Source organism: Elaeis guineensis, chromosome 6, assembly GCF_000442705.2.
Source record: "Elaeis guineensis isolate ETL-2024a chromosome 6, EG11, whole genome shotgun sequence".
NCBI lineage: Eukaryota > Viridiplantae > Streptophyta > Magnoliopsida > Arecales > Arecaceae > Elaeis > Elaeis guineensis.
The window spans coordinates 123,725,893-123,742,812 of NC_025998.2; the positions used below are offsets into that span (position 1 = coordinate 123,725,893).

General features: G+C 38.3%; 2 protein-coding genes across 2 annotated transcripts; both read right to left on the reverse strand.

Moving 5' to 3' along the window:
* Positions 1-1,706: 1,706 nt before the first annotated feature.
* LOC105036109 (transposon Ty3-I Gag-Pol polyprotein) lies at positions 1,707-6,225 on the reverse strand. Its single transcript, XM_073260115.1, has 6 exons — positions 6,039-6,225; positions 5,045-5,621; positions 3,977-4,954; positions 3,739-3,883; positions 2,455-3,624; positions 1,707-1,940 (listed from the first exon to the last, which is right to left on the reverse strand). The coding sequence occupies exons 1-6, from the start codon at positions 6,223-6,225 to the stop codon at positions 1,707-1,709; spliced, it is 3,291 nt and encodes a 1,096-aa protein (XP_073116216.1).
* A 7,570-nt stretch (positions 6,226-13,795) lies between these two features.
* LOC105060047 (fatty acid elongase 3-like) lies at positions 13,796-15,408 on the reverse strand. Its single transcript, XM_010943634.4, has one exon. It carries the CDS (start codon positions 14,954-14,956, stop codon positions 14,042-14,044), a length of 915 nt encoding a protein of 304 aa, XP_010941936.1. The 5' UTR covers positions 14,957-15,408; the 3' UTR covers positions 13,796-14,041.
* Positions 15,409-16,920: the final 1,512 nt, after the last annotated feature.

Sequence of the window (16,920 nt, forward strand, 5' to 3'; positions counted from 1 at the left end):
CAGCATAATATCTTTAGTCGGTTTGGATATCCAAGAGCCATCATAAGCGATGGGGGTACACACTTCACAAATAGACACTTTGAAAATTTAATGAAAAAATATGGGATAACCCACAAAGTTGCCACATCTTATCACTCCCAAATAAGTGGCCAGGTAGAGGTCCCAATAGGGAGATCAAACATATTTTAGAGAAGACGATCAGGCCCGATAGGAAGAATTGGTCGGTGTGATTAGACGATGCATTATGGACTTACCGTACTGCTTTTAAAATACCTATAAGAATGTCTCCTTACCGGCTTGTATTCGAAAAAGCTTGTCATCTATCGGTAGAATTGGAACACCGTGCATTTTGGGCCATACAAAAATTTAATTTTGATATGAAAAATATAAATTCTAATAGAAAACTCTAATTACATGAGTTAGAAGAGCTACGCAATGAAGCGTATGAAAGTGCTAAAATTTATATGACTCAAACTAAAGCATACCACGATAAATTCATTGCACGAAAAATATTTGAGCCTAATTAGAAAGTGTGGCTCTTCAATTCTAGGTTGCATCTTTTTTTTGAAAAATTTCGCTCTCGTTGGAATGGATCCTTCATCGTGACCCAAGTATTTTCCCATGAAGCCGTAGAACTCAAAGATCTTAAACAAGGGAACACTTTTAACGTAAATGGCCGATGTTTGAAACCATATCTGGAACGAATCAATGATGGGGAACTAATTGAATCTGTTGATCTAGTGGATCCAATTGAATGATACTCAACATAGTCTGGCTGAAGACTTTAAACTTAGTGCTTCTGGGAGGCAACCTGATTTATGCATTTTTTTTCAATTATCTATCTTCTTTTTTTTGCATAGAAAAATCTTAGAAGGACAATCAGCCAAGTTGGGAGAAGCATCCAATCCAAGTCTCAGATGGAGTCACGAACAAATCACACCTACAAAAGAAGAACCTCTCATCTGACATGAACGAGCACATCGAATCCAAGTGGTATCCTTCCTTCCAATTTCTTTCTCTATTTTATTTTAATTTATTATTCTTTTCTTTCATTAGGGACAATGAAAATAAAATTGGGAGGGAGATTAATTAAATTAATCAAGTTCTCATGTATGATCATAATCAATTTTATGTATCAGATTTTGTCTTGATTTAAAGTCAATCGGATATTCTAATTGATGAATGATTAACGACTTAAATAATTTTAGAGATATTGAGGGATGAATTATTAAGAAAGTCCAATAAATGATAGAGTTTAGACCAGAATAAATTTTGGAGTGATTTTAGAACCTAATGCCCAATGATCTCAATAAAGAATCTACTTTATAAGGATATAAGTGGAAAGGTCAAAGTATGCATAAAGTCCACCTTAAAAGTCTATTTAGATTAATAAAATAGTAAAGTGGGTAGAATTGTAGATAAGATTTGAAAATTCAAGAATGCAAAAACTAAGATCAGAAGAGAAGAAAGTTGGGAGGGAAAGAGGCTTGGTTTCTTATTTCATTCTCATAATCCTTCACAATATTCCGAGCCAGCTTATTTATAGCAGTAGATGCTCAAATTAGTACAACACCTCACAACTAATCCAACAAATTTTGTTATATTGTTATTATAACAACAAATTATGTTATTAGCTAATCATTTGAGCCTAACTAATATTTGAACTTTGCCTTCAGTTAAGTTCCACCTGCTGCAATTCCCCCCACTCAAGCAACTTTGTCCTCAAGGTTAAAGTCAGGGAATCGCCTTTTAATGTCTTCCCATAACTCCCAAGTGGCTTCAGAAGGAGATGAATCATTCCACTGCACCAGAATCTGAACTGCAGCAGCATTTCTCCTCTTAACAATCCTCCTGTTCAGAATCGCAATGGGAAAAGAAACATCTGGTTGGTAACTGAGTGGTAGATCAGTAACAGCTTTTTGCAATTTACCCAGCTTTCTCTTAAGCATGGACACATGAAAGGTAAGGTGTATTAAAGCATCACTAGGCAAATCTAAGGTATAAGCAACTGATCCAACTTGATCAATTATTCGAAATGGACCATAGTAAATAGGTGACAGCTTTTGATTGCTTCTCTTAGCTACTGTTGTTTGCCTGTAAGGTCTAAGCTTGACATACACCAAATCACCAATCTCCAGCTTTCTTTATGTTTTGTGCTTATCTTCTAGCTGCTTCATGCGACCTTGAGCTCTCTTCAAATGATACTTGAGAACATCAAGTATAGCCTCTCTCTCTAGCAATACTTGATCAACTTCCTTATCCTTAGAATCTTTAGGAAAATATGGAAGGTGGAGGGGTGGCGGATATCCATATAAGGCTTCAAAAGGAGTTGTTTGTATTGAAGAGTGAAAATTAGTATTGTACCAGTACTCTGCAAGCAAGCCATCTGCTCCACAACTTGGGTTTCTCTATACACATACATCTAAGGTATGTTTCTAAGCATTTGTTTACAACCTCTGTCTGGCCATCTGACTCTGGATGATAAGCAGTTGACATATTCAACTGGACTCCCTGTGTTTTGAAAAATTCCTGCCAGAAACTGCTCACAAATACAGAATCCCTATCACTGACCAAAATGTTTGGAAGTCCATGTAATTTGAATATATTGTTGGTGAATGCAATAGCCACAGTTGCAGCAATGTAGGGATGAGAAAGTGGCACAAAATGATTGTATTTAGTTAATCTATCAACTACCACCATCACCATCTCCTTGCCATCTGATTTAGGTAGTCCCTCAATAAAGTCCATAAACACCTCTTGCCAAGGTCCCTCAGGTATAGGTAGTGGTTGTAGAAGTCCTGGATAAGCAATATTTTCAAATTTGCACCTTTGACAAATATCACAGTGTCTAACATATTGTCTAATGTCTTGTTGCATTCCCTTCCAGTGGAATACTGCACTAATTCTTTTGTAAGTTCCTTGCATACCCGAATGACCTCCAATAGCTGTATCATGAAATTGTTGTATCAACTGATTTCTTAAGCTCTGGTTTGGGCCAATCACTGACCTTCCTTTTCTTCTAAGTTGTTGCTGGTACCAAGTATATGATAAGTGGGAATGTGGTTCCAACTCCATTTCCTGTATTAATTGCTGTAATTTTGGATCTGCTTTCCAACTTTCTTGAATCAAGTTCATTAATTCATTTTCATGAGGTATGGCACTGATGGAGAGCAGCTGTGAATTTTGTATCCTTGAAAGTGCATCTGCAGCCACATTCTCTTTTTCTTGTTTATAGCATATCTCAAAGTCATATCCCAGTAGTTTTGTTAACCAGGTATGCTGGCTAGGTGTATTCAATCTTTGCTCCAAAAAGAATTTTAAGCTTTTGTGATCTGTTTTAACTATAAAATGTCTTCCTACCAAATAATGAGCCCATTTTGTCACAGCTAGTACCAATGCAAGCATCTCCTTCTCATAAGTGGATAATGACAAATGTTTATCGGAGAAAGTCTTACTTAAGTAAGCAATTGGATGTCCATTTTGCATGAGAACAGCCCCCATCCCAGTTCCACTAGCATCTGTCTCTACAGTAAATGGTAGGGAAAAATTTGGTAATGCTAAAACTGGAGTTTGTGCAAGTACCGCTTTGAGCTGCTGGAAAGATGCTTCAGCCTCACTAGTCCACTTAAAATCCCTTTTCTTTAGTAAGTTAGTCAAAGGTTTACTGATCTATCCAAATTTAGCAATAAATCTTCTGTAATAGCCAGCTAAACCCAAAAAACTCCTTAACTGCTTGACCGAAATTGGTTTGGGCCACTCAACTATTGTTGCAATCTTCTTCGGATCAGTTGCAACTCCTTCAGCTGTGATTAAGTACCCCAAATATTCAACTTGTTTCCCACCAAAGGTACATTTACTCTTTTTAGCATACAATCTGTTTTTCCTGAGAGTGTGCAGAATTTGTTGAAGGTGTACTAAATGTTATTCCATATTCTGACTGTAAACTAGAATATCATCGAAGAAAACAAGCACAAACTTTCTCAAAAATTTTTCAAAGACTTCATTCATAATCCTCTGAAATGTCGACGGGGCATTTGTGAGTCCAAAAGGCATGACAAGGAACTCATAATGCCCATGATGAGTTCTAAATGCTGTCTTATGAATATCTGGTTTGAACATCCTGACTTGATGATATCCTGACCTTAAATCAAGCTTAGAGAAAATAGTAGCACCATGTAGTTCATCTAGGAGTTCCTCTATTATAGGTATAGGGTATTTGTCCTTGATGGTATTCTTGTTTAGCTCCCTATAATCAATGCACATTCTCCATGTATTGTCTTTCTTCTTAACTAAGATCACTGGTGAAGCATAAGGACTTGAGCTATGCTGAATGACTCCATTCTCCATCATTTCCTTAATTAATTCCTCAATCACATCCTTTTGCAGAGTAGAATGTTTGTATGGCCTAATGTTAATTGGTTGTGTCCCTTCTTTCAAATTTATCCTGTAATCAAAAATTCTGGAAGGTGGTAGAGTTTTAGGCTCTTGGAATACATCCTCATAGATCTGTAGCAAATCTTGTAACTGATATTCAGCTGCTCCTTCCTTAAATAACTTTGCTGAATTGTCAGATTTCTCTAGGTTCAAAGTTCTCATTAGGCACAAATATACCTTTGAATATGCATTCCTTTTAAGTAGCAACTGATTGAGTTGTTGTGGCTCTATTGATGTGATTTGGGAGGAGCTAATACCTTGTAGAGTGACTAGTCGCTTTTGCCACCAAAATTCTATTTTAAATTGCTTGAAATTCCACTTGATATCTTCCAAAGTAAATAGCCATTGCACCTCTAAAATCATGTCACACCCACTAAGAGGTAGTAAGAAAACTGATGATGCGAATTGTATTCCCTGCATGGACCATTGGAAAGTGCCACATTTACTAACACACTTCAGCCTTGCACCATTAGCTACTTCTACTGACAAGGGATCAATTTCTTTAGTTGTACACCCTACCCTTTTGACAAAAGACACATCCAAGAAATTGTGTGTGCTGCCTGAATCCACGAGTATATGTATCATTCTCTTCTTGTACCATCCTTATAACCTCATTGTCTGATTGTCTTGATTACTCATCTTTCCCAACAAGACATTAACAGATATATGAGGTGTTTCATCTTTAACATCCTCAATAGCTGAAATGTCACCGACTTCTTGTACTTCTTCTTCAAGTTCATCTGGTTCATGTAAATAAAGTCTGTAAAGATATTTTCTCTGACTTTTGTGCTCAGGAATGAACTTTTCTTCACACCACATGCATAAACCTTTAGCTTTCCTATCATCCATCTCCTTAGCTGATACTCCTTGTCTAATTGACTTGGTATTAGCCTCAATCAATTTTCTAACCGGTGGTGTGGGTAGCAATCTTGGAGAAGATGAGGGTGGAAGAATTACCCTGTTTTGGTTGGTGTTTCCCTTGTATGGCACCCAGGATGCAGTTCTTGAACTATCATGAGGGTTGCTACACTTCACTTCACTGTTTATTACCTTGGTTGATGTTCTCAGAACCCCTTTTCTCTTGGCGTCCCAAACTGCACTTTGAAGCTTAGCACAAGAATATGCTTGTTGCAATGTTTTTGGAGAAAACAACCTCACATGCATTTCCAATGAATCTTCTAAACCCCCTAAAAAAAAAGTCATAGCAAGATCCTCTGATATATTGGTTTTACTCAAAAGAACATCAAAGGCTTATATATATTCACTAAGAGTGCCTGTTTGCTGCAACCTTTTGAGGTCAGACACAGGGTCTTCGAAGGCCCCTTCATGAAATCTAATCAACAATCCTTCAACAAATTCTTTCCAGCTTGAAATCATCAAAGAATTCCTATTTCTCATCCAATTTTGATGCCATTGCAAAGCTTGGCCATCAAGATGCATTGAGGCTAACTTAACATGCATATCATTAGGAGTTCCATCCAAAGAAAAGAATTATTCACAACGACAAATCCAACCCTTAACTTCATCTCCACTAAATCTAAGAAATTCCACCTTAGAGAACCTAGTAGGAGCTTGATAAGTAGGAGGATTTGTGTTGGTGTTACCTGATGGGCTTCCATCTTGCAATTTCTGCATCACCTCACTCTGCTGCCGCGATAATTGCAGCATCATGTCCTCCATTCTGCTCAAAACTCTTTCAATGGTTTCAATCCTCTGAAATGCGTCCTTTGTGGACTGCCGCAACGACTCCTCCACACGGCGCAACTCAATCCCTCTGGTGTTATCTGCCATTGTTGCTTGATTGAGATGCCCACAGGTATGAAGATAGTGGCTCTGATACCAATTGAAGTGGGTAGAATTGCAGATAGGATTTGGAAATTCAAAAATGCAAGAACTAAGATCAGAAGAGAAGAAAGTTGGGAGGGAAAGAGGCTTGGTTTCTTATTTCATTCTCATAATCCTTCACAATGTTCCGAGCCAGTTTATTTATAGCAGTAGATGCTCAAATTGGTACAACACCTCACAACTAATCCAACAAATTCTGTTATATTGTTATTATAACAATAAATTCTGTTATTAGCTAATCATTTGAACCTAACTAATATTTGAACTTTGCCTTCAGTTAAGTTTCACCTGTTGCAAATAGGTTTTTAGCATCCTTCACTGAGTAATCGGGTCCTTCGTCTAAGCGTTATGCTTGACGTCAAAAGATGAGAATGTGAAAAAATCTCTTGTAGAGTCAATCTTAACTTGTGGTCTTTTTGACTCGAGTCAGTAAGCCTGAGGGGTGTTTTACACCTAATATCCTAAAGCCAACTGGTTTGAGAGTCATTGGCCTAAAATTCATTACTAAGGACAACTAGAAAGTTTAAGGGATTAGGATATTGCACTGACTATATATGAATTCAAAAAAAAAAAAAAGAAGAGAGAGAGAATAAGGGGACTAAACTGTAAGAAAACATTACACTAAGTCCACAGCAAGTTAGAGGACTTAAAGAGTGAGGTGAAAAATTGGCAAAAAAAAAACTTTAGAAATTTTTATGGACTTCACTCAACCACTGGACGGATAAAATTGACAATTCGATGAAGTATCTCTTTAATAATCTAGCTAGGTATCAACTAATATTAGAATTGCTAAGATAACTTTCATTTTAAGAATAAATTGGTACATACTGCTGATTTATCTATTTTACTAGAAGATGAGTAAAATTTAAGTTGGAGAATGTGGTAAACGCTGAAACCAAATCATTAAAAAGTACTTAATTTTATTAATTATTTTTTATTTATTAAAAATTTAATATTTTTTTTTTTTTTTTTTTTTTTTAGAAAATTGATAGATTGAAATTAATTAATTTATGTGGACACGACACCGATGCGGAAGGGTGTTAAAATAAATTATTTATTAAAGGACATATGCAGCATTAGATGAAAAGAATAAAGTCTTTTTGGAACAAGAGGGATTTAAGAGCATTAAATGATGTGGGACCTGTGTGTACTTAAAAGCAACAGAGAAAAAACACAACGTTGGCTGGGCGTGAGTTCAAGGGTTTAAAATGATGTGGGATGCGTAGAGGATTTTTGACGTGCGGCTGGGCTTTTTCATGTGGTTGGCACACGGGATTCAAATAGACAGCAGTTCACGCGGAAGCCGGGAGCGCATGGGGGCATTTTGGCGGGCTTTAAAGCAATGGAAGAATGGACGCGTGCGGGTTCACAGCAAATGGGTTTGTTTGCGCGCGGATTAAATGCGAGGCGGACCGGAACTCAAACGAATGGATAGTCACGCAGCATGCGGAAATGACTTCACACGGCGGATGGGCTTGAGATACAGGACATGCTTGGGACGCGGGAATAAAAGCATAGTTAACACGGATTGAAGCTCTATTTAAAGAGAGGCGATGATGCACCAAATAATTTTTCATCCCACCACCCGGCCACCACCATTATCCATCTCTTCTCCCATCAATTCTCTCTACACACCTCCACCCTCTTCTCCACTTCCATCCTCCTTCAAAGTTGCAGTCGGGCATTGTTGCAAGCACCAGGATTCCAGCAGTCAGCTCCATCATGCGCTGCTAATTTCGTTCAACTCGGGAAAAAGAGGAAGCTTTTGTACTGAATAGTTTGTTTTTATTTCTCGAACTTTTGTATTCCTGTTCTTATTGCAATAAAAGAAATTATTTTCTCATATATTATGATTTTCTATTTCCGTTAAGAATCATGCTTAGAACATTCTATTTCCTCTTGGGATGAGCCGTGATCTATGGGTACGGATCGTGCTCTCGAGAGATAGACTGTCTCCAACGTGAGTTCCTTCCCAAGTAGGGGATCAACCTCGACTAGCCTATGCTCAAAAGGGTACCAGTCATGCTCTTTCAAGATAGTTTATATCTAGATTGATCTCATATCTTTTGTTTGCATAAGAATATATCTACTTAACAAAAGTGAAATCAAAATCCCGAGGCTTTCTTCTCCTACTTGAATCTGCACTATATTATTAAGTTTGAAATTGTTAGTTTAATCTTTTAGTTAATTAGACCGCCACTATTTTCTTATAATTTATTTTAATCTCACTTTTGAAACAACTGCTCGAGATCCCTGTGGATTGATATCTGGTCTCACCACATCTACATTATTAGTCACACCAGTTTAATTATCTTTAATCGCCTCATGACAAAGTGTATCAAAAATGCATGACACTAATTATGGATAAATGTTAATGATCAAACATCCCGCATGGCAAGCACATTAGAGTTGGCATTATATAGTAGAATAGTTAGTTTGGTTTGTGCATGACATTAGTATCTTAAAGATCCTATTGTCTTTTAATCCAAATTCTAAAGCTCATTCTTTGACAATTTTGCTTTATTCAAATATATTGGTCGTAATCTTCTCCCTTGATGGCTTTTAGATTGCAGAAGATGGGAACCAAGATGTTTGTTAAAAATTCTGAGTGCTTGTTGCCATTGGTTCACTAGCATCTTTTTTGAAGTTTAATTTTATGCTGCAATTGTTCAGTATTTATTTGAATTTTGGCATCTAAATGTCTACAAAACCATGTACTAATTTGCTTGAAGGTATCCATTTTCCTAGAATGCTCGAGTGTCTACATCAAGGTTTAACATCTTGGTACCGGACCCCATACCGATACCATCCTCATATGGACCGGTACAACAAGGTTAGTATGATATGGTATGTCCTGTATTAAGTGGTACGGCAAGCACTAGTTTACATACATATGCTTGCACATACACAAAAATATGTGTATATGTGTATGCACCTATAAGGTTCGCCATCTCGGTACCAGATTCTATACTAATATCGTCTTATTGCAGTGTTGATATGTTGTATGGTACAAGACAGCGAGACATATCGAGTGTCGGTTCGGTATAAGAATGCATATTGGTTCATTATAGAATTGCCCAATATAGTATAGTATCAGTTGGTGAGGCAAACCTTGTGCACCTACTTAAATACTTGCTAGATATCTATGTTCTGAATGCTGATGTGCATTCATCTTGCTTGTGCTGCTTTCAATCTCTCTCTCTTTAAAAAAAAAAAAACTTTGGAAATGCTAGCTGCAGTATATTTCTGTAATCATTCTTCCAGATCAGTGGTTAGTTATCATATTGCACTATAACAAGTGCTCTTTTATCGTCTTCAAGCTAATTGATCTTCTAGTGTCTAGAAGCAGATTCATACCCACCTGATCAACTAAGAAAATAATTAATAAAACAAATTTTCCATGCAAGAAGAATAGTATTTAAGTGAGTGAAACTACAGAGGACACAATCAAACCCCCAACCAAAATAATAATAATAATAATAATAATAATAATAATAATAATAATAATAATAAAAAATAAATAAATAAATAAATAAATAAATAAATAAAAGAAATTTTCAGGAAAAAAGAAAAGGACACCAGAGTTCAGATTTGGAACAAGGTACATTTCTGCCTCTTGATGTCATGGCCTTGCCTTGACTACCTTTGGAAAATCCTCCTAGATTTGTCTCTCTCATAAGCCTATACTATGGATTAGACACATTTATAAAGTCCCTAAACCTAACCCCTGTTATGGAACAAGAATTCCTTAATTGCCAGACTGAACACTAACAAGAAATTTCAATGTGAATACCTCTACTAATAGAATCCTGGTTACATTAGAATTTAATGCAATATTCGACGGGTCTATCTTGAAGGCATGCTTTCCATGTGACGAGATTTAAAATATGAAAGGAAAAGAAACTGGAAAATTGCTTTTTCTATTGTTCAAGGCTAATCAAACAATCCAGTCCTTGACTCTGAAAAGCAATGAACATGTGATCTGGTGATATGAACATCAACAGACCACATTCCTTCAAAGATGGAGCATAGCATTTTGCAGTCACATTATAATAGCATCAAATTCATTGTTGACCTGAATATATTAGCTCTTCTATGGAAATACATTGATGCCAATTGCATATTGTCATATTGAATGAGCTCTGATGTCTAAGGCATGTTGTTTTTTTTTTTTCCCTTCCATTTTCTCTAGCTCATTCAACAGACATGGAGGGGCTGCTTGGATGCCTGCAAGGAGTGAGTATGTGCAGGTTGGTTCTTACATGGCTACTAGCGAGAGCTTGTTTAAAAGTGAAAGAGAAGAATTCTTCTGATTGGGGAACTTCAAATCATACAATCCACAATAGTTGGGATGCTGGAAATTACCCTTTATAATAGTTGAGATCCTCTAGTTTCTTCTCTCTCATCAACACCACTTCCATCAATTTTGGCCACACATGCAGTTTAGGGACGGACATTTTATGCCAGCATCTAAACATGCCTGCAATGAACAGTTTTATCTGCTATTAACTGTGTTACTGCTTCACAGTTAATTCTGAATTTTTTACATTCTGTTCCTAAGGTGTAAGATTGTCATCTACTTGTGGAAATATTAGTTCCTTCAAATATTTGTGCACCCATGAAATCTGTATGTCTTTGAGGAGGTCAAGAAAAATGCAAATGGTTGCCACATTGAGGGGTTTATCTGCTAATAACATTGCAAGTTTTCTCCAACTGTTTTCCTTGATTATTTTAAATTAGATGTTAGATGACATGTAAAGTTGGTTGCAATTTATTTGGCTGTCCAAAGTGTTGCAAAAGTTTCAATGAAATCGAAGATTGTGGAAGTTGGAGGCAACAGTGAAGGTTATAATAAAAGCTGCATAAAGCCAATGTCGACCACCACTTTTGTCCCAAATTTCCCATTGATCTTTGTTGTGCTTATGATTCTAAATGATCATGTGCAGGAGCTTCAGTGCATCCAGCTAGATTTAGTCCTGATGATATTAGCTTCTCGATTTTCCTTGTCGACGCAGCAACTCAGCAAGTTCAGACATGCAAATTAATTCTAATAACATAAGCTGAAAAGCAGCCCTTGGCAAAGAGAGGCTCTGTTATGCGGTGAACCAACAAATATGATGGTCCGGTGACATTTAGGTCAGACTTCAATGGCTCGGAATCAACATGACCTGTGCCATGAGCTCAGCCAAAATGGCAGCGTATATTTGTATCCGCCTTCAACTGATATTGTCACCTACTTGTTTCAACTTGGCTTGTCATAGCATTGCGAACTTTCAAGGATCGCATTTGATTGTTTCCGTCTCTGCAGCTTCTTGGCCTATGGATTTTTCTCCAGTACAGAAACTTTTAAATTTTGTTTTAGTTTGCAACGGGACATACGTCTAGGTGACAAGTGACATCAAATAAGGCTTAGCATGATGGTTCCTCTGGACGGTGACCCGCACTCTTTTTCTTGTAGGGACGCAATATGTGGGGAGCATGAATTCCATTCGTCACCTCAAAGGTTCACGTCAGAGCTCGAGCACGAGAGGATTTCGCACCTACTATTGGCATAGCGTCCATCTTTGAAAAGTTTATTCCATGTTTTAACAAAATTTATGGCATGTCCTACTCTTGGGTTTGACCAGTTAGGCAGCCGTGTAGAAGACCGGCGTAGCCCTACGTTGTCGTATCCACCATGTGGGTGTTTTGGTGCGGCATATTCGTCTATTTGATCTTTCATGATATGGATGGATCTCAGTTATTATTTTTTCTATAGATTTTGGCTGAAAAGGGCGACCTGACCTCTTGATTTGAAGACCATGTACATGGAGCCAAGTGATATTTCCTGGACCGTAAAGTCTGGTACAGGGATCAGCATATCGTTGGAATCTTTTAACGGACGGTGGGATATATTGAGGGCAATTCTGTCAATAATGATTACATTTTTTTTTTTTTTTGGCTCGTACCCGTAATTTACAGGTTTATATAATTTTTTAATTTAAAGATATGAAGCATGAATTTGACTTTTTTTAATAAAAAAATCATATATTAGAAATCTCTATCGTAAAGAAAATTTTTTTGTGCACCTCCTGTGGTGTAGAAAATCCGATGTGGAGCGCACTATCTCATCCGTTTGAATCATATAGCCATCATTTTTCAATATGTCTATTTAATGTCTGTAATTTTAATTTTTTATTTGAAATTTTGAATGATAAAAATATTTTTTTAAAAAAAATTATAATATTCTATATCGATGTTACGGTATCATATATTGAAATTTTTATTTTTTATATAAAATATTATAATTTTTTTATAATATATTATAAAAATAATTTTATTATATAAAATTTTAAATAAAAAAATTATAAATATTAAATATATGTTGGTAAGTGAGGGCTATGGCTCAACAGGACGAAGTGGTGCACTGCTGGTCGGATATTTCTACGGCCCCGCGGTACAAAGAATTTCCATATCGGTGGCAACTTGACTATGTTGTCACGATTCGAGGAGATTCCGATTGAGGCTTGGCAGGCAACATGTCAAAATCATTCAGAGCATTTAGATAACAAAACAACAACAGAAATTTTCCACGTGTGTCGCGTAATGCTTTGGTGACTTTGACGAAAGCTGTTTGTTGGTGGTAAAATGAAATTACACGTACAGCTTTTTTAATGTTTTCGGATGGAGAAATTATTTTGGAGAATCAGCCGTGCCTGGGATGGCAATAATATGGGTGGACCGGCCGTGGCCAAACCCAGTTAATTAGCGTTACATCTTGATGTTTCACCAAACATAAGAAAACGTACGCACGATGGAAGGAGCAACAAGACGAGAAGAAACCGCTTTTGTTTGCCGCTTGCAGTAAAGGATGATAAGCTCATGGAGGTCAAGGGATCTTGCACGACTCGAGGAGTGCAATCAGGAGAGATGGTATCATTCAGATTTCATGTGTTTGTTTATGAGAAGTGAGTTTGTATCACACAGATTTCATGTGCCGGTTTATGATAATTGAGTCTGACAAGGCCTTCTGATGCTAAGTTTGGGTCCACCTTCCCATCTGCAAAGCCCGGCAAAAACTTCATGACACTTCCGCAGGCTAAACTACTAGCAGCCAAAAACTCTCATCTGGTGGCCTGGATGACTTCCTGATAAGATCCATTCTAATCTGAAGAAAACTTCATGCCGGCAGGCAGGCCCAGACGGGCACAACCTTCATGGACGCTCTTTAAAGCATGAAATGAAAATGCTCGAGGGAACAATAAAGGAATAAAAAGAAACTTTGTGAGAATGCTGGAAAGGAAAGCTAGCTTCAGTTCAAATATTTAGATCTTGCTAGACAAAATTCAGAGGCGGGATTTAATCAGGGAAAGAATATTTATATATTGGCCATCAGAAATGTACCTAAGTTGCATTGCATCTTCGCTTTTTATTCTTAAGAAGCTTATTTGAAAAAAAAAATTGAAGCATTGGATTTTGATGACTAGGAAAGAGAGAGACAAAAAAAAAAAAAAAATACAAAACAATCAAGCAAAACTTCAAGAACTGTCTGTCGCTCTCTCTATGTTTGAATATATAAAGTATATTATACAAAAAGGGCACTTTTCTCCTCTTCCCCAAGAATTACTATAATTCTCCCTCTGCCTCTCCAAATAATTCATCATCTAATAATATTTCACCTATACAAACGTGGAGGTGACGGAAAATGGAGAAGAAGAGTGGAAGAATTCTTATTCCTTCTCCCTCCTCATCCTCTTCCTCCAATCACTTTATTGAATCGCAATCATTGCTCTTTCTTAGCCTCAGAAGATCCGGAATTATGAGTCGGGTAACAACGGACGCTGCCGCAGTCGTCGTCCAAGGCGAGACCTTTCCGCCTCCTGACCGCCCTCTTGACGTGGAAATCGACGAAGAGGACGAGCAGCGCGGCGTTGAGCACCGAATTGAACACCCAGGCGCCGATCCCGTTGCAGCCCCCCTTGGAGAGGTGGAGAAGGAGGACCCCCAGATGGCACACCAAATTGCACCCCAGCAGCCCCACCTGGCACGCCACCACCACCGGGAAGCACGAGAAGGCGCCACCGCCGGCCACGGGCAGCCCCACCCCGACCCAGAACCGGCAACCGAAGACCACCACGTGCGCCAGCGTCGCCGACAGAATGGCCACCACCTGGAACGACTGCGAGAACTCGAGCCAGAGGAAGGACATGCACACCAGCGCCGAGTGGCTGAAGAGCCGCGCCAGCGCCCGCGGGCGCCGCCGGAGGATCGCGATGAAGGTCCGAAGGAGATGGAGGAAGCGAGAGAGGTAGAAGGCGTAGGACCAGAAGAAAACCCTGCCGGTTGGGCGAGTCCCGAGGGGAAAGCAGAGGAGCCACTGGAAAGGCGTGGTCTTGGTGCGGCGCCAGAACCAGCGGGTGTCGCGGATCTCGGCGACGGAGGAGAGGAGGATGCCAGCAAAGATGGTGGCGGAGGCGAGGGCCATGGCGAGGGAGTGGATGGTGGGGAGGGGACCGAGGGGGACGGGGCGGCGGCGACCGGCGAGGCGGAGGACGAGATGGAGGAAGAGAGAGAGGCAGAGATAGAGCGCGATGGCGGAGAAGAGGAAGGACCAGGTGGAGCCCCAGGATTGGGCGTGGCTCCACCGGAAGCCCACGATGGCGGGGTGCTCCGCTAACCAGTAAGTTATTCCCCTCATTTTATCCCCGGAACAGGGTTGGAATAGGAGGGGAGAGAGAGAGAGAGAATGGATGGAGAATTGGGGATGGAAGAAGCGAACGAGGGCGAAGAAGGCGGCTGGGGCTAGTTTTGTGGGGGCGGAGAGGAAAAATCTACGGTTGGACGCTTGCAGGGGGGCTTGGTAGGTGTTTGTGATCGCTATTAGGAAGGAACGCACAAAATAGATTTATAGGTCTACCGGTGAAAAGGTCTTTGATGGGTGGTATGGCGTGCACTGCGGTACACTGGTGCTTAAACGCTTCATTTCGTTGGCGGCGGGCTAGAAATTTTGGTAGTTAGTCCAACCTGGATGGTTTCTTGTTGCTTCATTTCGCTATTGGTTCTTGGCTTGACTGCTATGGAGATTTAGCATTTTAAATTTTGGTTGGTCCCTCACATATTTTTCGTCTCATCTCATCTGTTGTATCATCGGCGTAGCCAATCATTAAAGGTTAAAATGTGAAATGACAACCAAGGACTGGATCATAAATTTTCTTTAATGTGCAATTTAGGTGCCCATCTACAATTCAGGGAGGACTTTAAGACCTTGGATGCAATTCTTTCATTAGCTTTTGGTACATTCATTTACATGATATGGTGGCTATTTCGACCTTGCTATATACTATATTAGATGTTATTATCCATGTTTATGCTATTAGTCTGATGGAGTTCTAATATTCAATGCATCCATTTGATCCCTATTTGAGAATGGTTGAGACATTTAGGGCTTTTGTTTCAACTTTGAATTACATATGGTGCAAGTGCAGTTTATTTGATTTTTGCCCCAGCTATTGAAGCTAATTGTTTGGTCGGATTACCACATCAACAGAGCCCCCTCAAAGTGGGGTGGGTCTCGTATTTGATCGGTGGGAGGCATATGTTTTCCTATTTTCTCATGTTGATTGGGCCATCCAACCTGAATTAAAAAATGGAGTAAGTGGTAAGCTATAACATAAAATAAAAAGGATAAGCTTCATTGGGTGTGAATAAGTTAGTCCTTACGTCAAATTACTACGCATCAATATATCTCACTTCTGCTTATGGATACTGTCCACGAGTAGTTCTATTGAATTGTTTATGTTTTCTCTAACATGATTGGTGGGCCTGTATTTATGTCACCTTGAAGCTACCATTCTATAAGTGCTGCATTATGTGTTTTTTGGCATGATGATCTAATCATGAATTAATGAAACAAATTAAATTCTCCGTATTTAACTTTTTATTTAAGGTATTATTGAGAGTAGCATAGTTCTCGGTCAAAAAAAATGTCGTAACTTGCATATATTTTGGCAAGACCTTCTTCATATTTTTAATTACGTTGGTTTGGAGTCTAAAATGATCGATAGAGATGATGAACTTTTATATTCAAAAGCTGCTGAAAGAGACAAAAGAGGGGTCCTGCTCGTCCACATCTTTACCTTTTTTAAATTTAAGGCATTAAATTTACACTTGCATAGCTTTCTGAAGGCGTGTCGGTAGTCAATACTCAATAATCTATACCGCGGATTCAATTGAGATAAAAAATATATATATAGAGGATGTGCTGTTGTGATTAGATAGCTTTCCGTATTGTTTAAGTTTGTATCTTAGTTATAACAAGACAAAACTGCCCTCTCAAGCAAAAAAATAAAAAATTAAAATTAAAAAATAAAAAAATAAGTCACATTAATTTATTTATACGTGCTGCCATTTGATTTAAATAAAAAAATATTTAGATAAGATTAGCTTTATTTAGTATCCTTGTATCTTAAATGTTTTAAAATAGTTTCTGAAGTAAATTAAGTAATTCAATGTGGTCACAGCATCCTTCATTTGCTTGGGCTTATAAGATTTCATCATATTATTTTTATACAAATTTTTTAGGATTGAAATATCATTGCAAAGAGTATTTTAGATGGAGAGGAAAAATAAGGACAGAGATGGTTTAAAAAAAAGAATGATGAA

What these genes read in the sequence shown, in the direction of transcription:
- LOC105060047 (XM_010943634.4), bottom strand. Translation starts at nt 14,956, where the DNA reads ATGAGGGGAATAACTTACTGGTTAGCGGAGCACCCCGCCATCGTGGGC.
- LOC105036109 (XM_073260115.1), bottom strand. Translation starts at nt 6,225, where the DNA reads ATGGCAGATAACACCAGAGGGATTGAGTTGCGCCGTGTGGAGGAGTCG. An exon ending in GCAAGATGGAAGCCCATCAG is followed by an intron (nt 5,622 to 6,038) that starts GTAACACCAACA and finishes CTTTTTTTTTAG; the next exon opens with GGGGTTTAGAAGATTCATTG. An exon ending in AGTCAGATGGCCAGACAGAG is followed by an intron (nt 1,941 to 2,454) that starts GTTGTAAACAAA and finishes TCCATGCTTAAG; the next exon opens with AGAAAGCTGGGTAAATTGCA.